Source organism: Nannochloropsis gaditana (genome assembly GCF_000240725.1).
Source record: "Nannochloropsis gaditana CCMP526 unplaced genomic scaffold scaffold928, whole genome shotgun sequence".
Taxonomy (NCBI): domain Eukaryota; class Eustigmatophyceae; order Eustigmatales; family Monodopsidaceae; genus Microchloropsis; species Microchloropsis gaditana.
The window spans coordinates 318-3,356 of NW_005803025.1; the positions used below are offsets into that span (position 1 = coordinate 318).

At 49.7% G+C, this 3,039-nt stretch overlaps 1 protein-coding gene across 1 annotated transcript; it reads left to right on the plus strand.

Annotated features, from left to right (window-relative positions):
• The first annotated feature begins 35 nt into the window (after window positions 1-35).
• Window positions 36-543, plus strand: NGA_0455800 (uncharacterized protein). The gene is made up of 2 exons (XM_005853369.1): window positions 36-135; window positions 405-543. The coding sequence occupies exons 1-2, from the start codon at window positions 80-82 to the stop codon at window positions 490-492; spliced, it is 144 nt and encodes a 47-aa protein (XP_005853431.1). The 5' UTR covers window positions 36-79; the 3' UTR covers window positions 493-543.
• The last annotated feature ends 2,496 nt before the right edge of the window (window positions 544-3,039 follow it).

Below are 3,039 nucleotides of genomic sequence, written 5' to 3' on the forward strand. Positions count from 1 at the left end.
CCTCTCCTTGCATCGTGGCAACGTGCACGCGGCCATCCACATATTGGAAAACTTCATCCGGGAAGACCCTCCCCGGAACATGACCGAGAACCTGGTGCTCAACCTCTCCTATTTCTACGACCTGGTCGGCGATAAGTACGTGCCCGTCCTTCGATATTTTCCCTCTTCTGCCCTCCCTTCCCGCCCCCCCACTGGGGGCTTCCTCGTGTGGTGTATGTCTGTTTGGAAAGAGAATCAACGAAGAATTTAGGGAGGAGGTGCGTCTTTCCTTTTTCAATTTTCTCGCTATCAAGCCTCTGAATTCCGCTTTGTAAAGGAAAAACATGTACGAAACAAATCTTTGTGCGAAGTAAGAGTTAAAGGCTTGTATTTTTCTCCCCTACCCTTCTTCCCTCTCTGAACAGAGCGAGCCGCGACGAAAAAATGAAAGTGCTTGAGGCTGTGGCCCGCCGCTTTCGATTGGACGACATCGAGGCACGATTTTTCAGCTAGGTGTCTGGGTGGAGAGGGGGCTCCTGAAGAGAAATTCTTCGAAAGAATTGCGGGAGACAGCTGTTCAGCATCTGTTGCCTCGCACGCCCGATAGATTTTGCATGTTTTGGATAGCCAGAGTAACTCAGTTCTGATAAGAGAATTTCCGTCTCATATTTGACAGAGTTTGGCAAACGCTGGAGTTCTTGTTGTTTTTCTTTCATCTTTGTCAGAATTCTCTCCCAATATGCAAGTCCTATATGCAGACCTTTCTCTCAATAAATTACTCGTGACCTTGAACAGTGGGGCTTCTTCCATTGCATTGGTCATTCTGGCAGCGAGGCTTCTCGTATTCCATGTTCATTTGGAAGACAGCATAAGGGTTGCTCATGCGCACGTTTCATCGAAAGGCAATTATAGGTTTGTGACCGATATGTAAAGAGGGACGAACCCGATGCCACCTTCGTTTCTCGCATTAAAATGTAAATCTGTGGTTGATCACCCTCTCAAAAGCAAAGAAACAGCCTGGAACCCACATGTTAGGTGCCGCGTCTTGTTCCATACGAATATCATGTGAGGGACAGCGTTTGTTCCCGGTTCCCACTTACCTTAAAATGAGTAACAAAACCGGTGCTTACCCTTAAAGCTTTGGTACTCCTCTCCATCCCCCGGCCATTTCAAAGCGTCCTGTTCCAGAAAGTGATCTCCCCTCTTGTTCTCCATTATCCGCTCCTATTCGTTCCACCGTAATTAAGGCGTGTCAACGTCATGTCTATGTACGCTTCTGGACGGGTACCTCTTCTTTCCTTATCATTCATTGTGATTTAAATTTTAAAAATCAAGTGCGAGAGCCTTGAGGGTATAGGACCTCCAAGAATTGTCCGAGCTCTGCAGGGTTGTAGCCTTTGCATTCTTTAACCGAAGGGAGTCGTAGTGCAGGCAGTTCAACGGATCCCTGCTTGCGACTGCCTTGGCCAGCTTGTGCGATCCTGTTCAGTCCATTCACCTCCTCCGTACCTTTGTCCTCTGACTGCGGGATACTGCTATTGAGAAGGTTTGCAGGGATCAGGAATGCTTCGTCGTATACGCCTTCTTCTTCTTCCTTCTCTTCTACTATTTCGCCTATTCCTCTTTCTGTCGTTCGTTCGAATGTGACGACGCCGGAGGTAAGAGTCGGTGTTTTGGGGGTCTCCGCAATGACCAGCGCTGGCACTTTCTCCTCAAGCTCTGGATTGGGCAAAACAGGGCGATCCGGTACGAAGGGAGGACGCATAGGATCTAAGGCTTTTGGGCCATGGTCATGCTCCCGAATCTTGAATGGCGGGAATGGAGGACAAGAATGCCTCTTTACTTCGAGCGGAGGACGATGACCATGCCCGTTCTCGGGTGGCATCAAAGGCGGTTGCCAACCTGCTGGTGGCTGAGGAATGATGTGAGGGTCACGCCGCTGCAGCGTGTTTTCTGGCATGCGCTGCTCGACTTTGACTAAATTATAGTCGTACTCTGGTTGACGTTGTGGATGTGGGTATGGTGGCAGGGGTACCCTACGCCCACACACGCAATGAAATTCCCAGGGCGGATTTAGCAGGACCAAATGGGGCTCATGCTCGCCGGGGAAGGGTCGAGGCTGTTGGTTTTTTTGAGGCCGATACACGGATGGATGTGATCGATTGTAATGGTCGATTCCGTTTGGCTGATAAAACTGTTGCTCTTGTAGTTGTGGTGCTTGTTGTGCTGGAGCCTGTGGAAGAGGTCGCTGTTGCGACTGCTGCTGCCGTTCCGGTCGTGGTTGTGGTTGCGCATATTGCTGCTGCCACGGCTGCTGCTGCTGATGTTCGCGTGGGTGTGATGTTTGTTGCTCTAGCAGATAACGGTTCTTCTCTTGCTGTTCCATCAGGTGGTGTTGTTGCTGCTGCTGCTGCTGCTGCCGCTGCTGCCATTGCCATTGATGGTGTTGTTGTTGCTCAAGCTCAAGCTGTTGTTTGCCTTTTTGATTTTCCTGCTTAAACAGATGCTGATGGTTGCGTCGCTCCCAGACCGGTTCGATCGGATGCTGTAAAATTGGACAAGAGGGCTGCCCAGCACACCTAAGACATGGACAAGGCCCTCCTTGACCCGGAAGCAATGGGGGATACAACTCGTAACATATTCGCGTGTCAGGCGTCAAAACGCCTGGCGCGTCCATGTTGGCAGCACTTACTCTTGAAAAGAAGCCGTGTGTATTTTGTGTAACGGCGGAAAACGAAATAGAGATATTCACGATAATGGTAACGTCTCATCGCGCGCCTAATGAACGCCAAATGCCCTCGACGAGAACTATAAAAGAAAAGCAATATCATATTGTGCGGATCTTGGCAAACACAAAATAATTCCCGTGCCAGACTCTTATAATCAATAGGCGGTTAGTAAAATAGGCGGGCCCATGCAGGGCATCTCAGTGGACCTCCTCCATGCCCGGTTTGGACACGTTACGTCACCGCAACTTCAGTCTTCTTTTCCCTCCTTTTTTGTCTAACCTTAACTTCACAAATGCTTTGCCATTTCCACAGGACACTGCGAACACCACAC

Coding starts and splice junctions, on each gene's coding strand:
- NGA_0455800 (XM_005853369.1), top strand. CDS start 80: ATGACCGAGAACCTGGTGCTCAACCTCTCCTATTTCTACGACCTGGTC. Junction 136..404: donor TACGACCTGGTCGGCGATAA/GTACGTGCCCGT, acceptor CTCTCTGAACAG/AGCGAGCCGCGACGAAAAAA.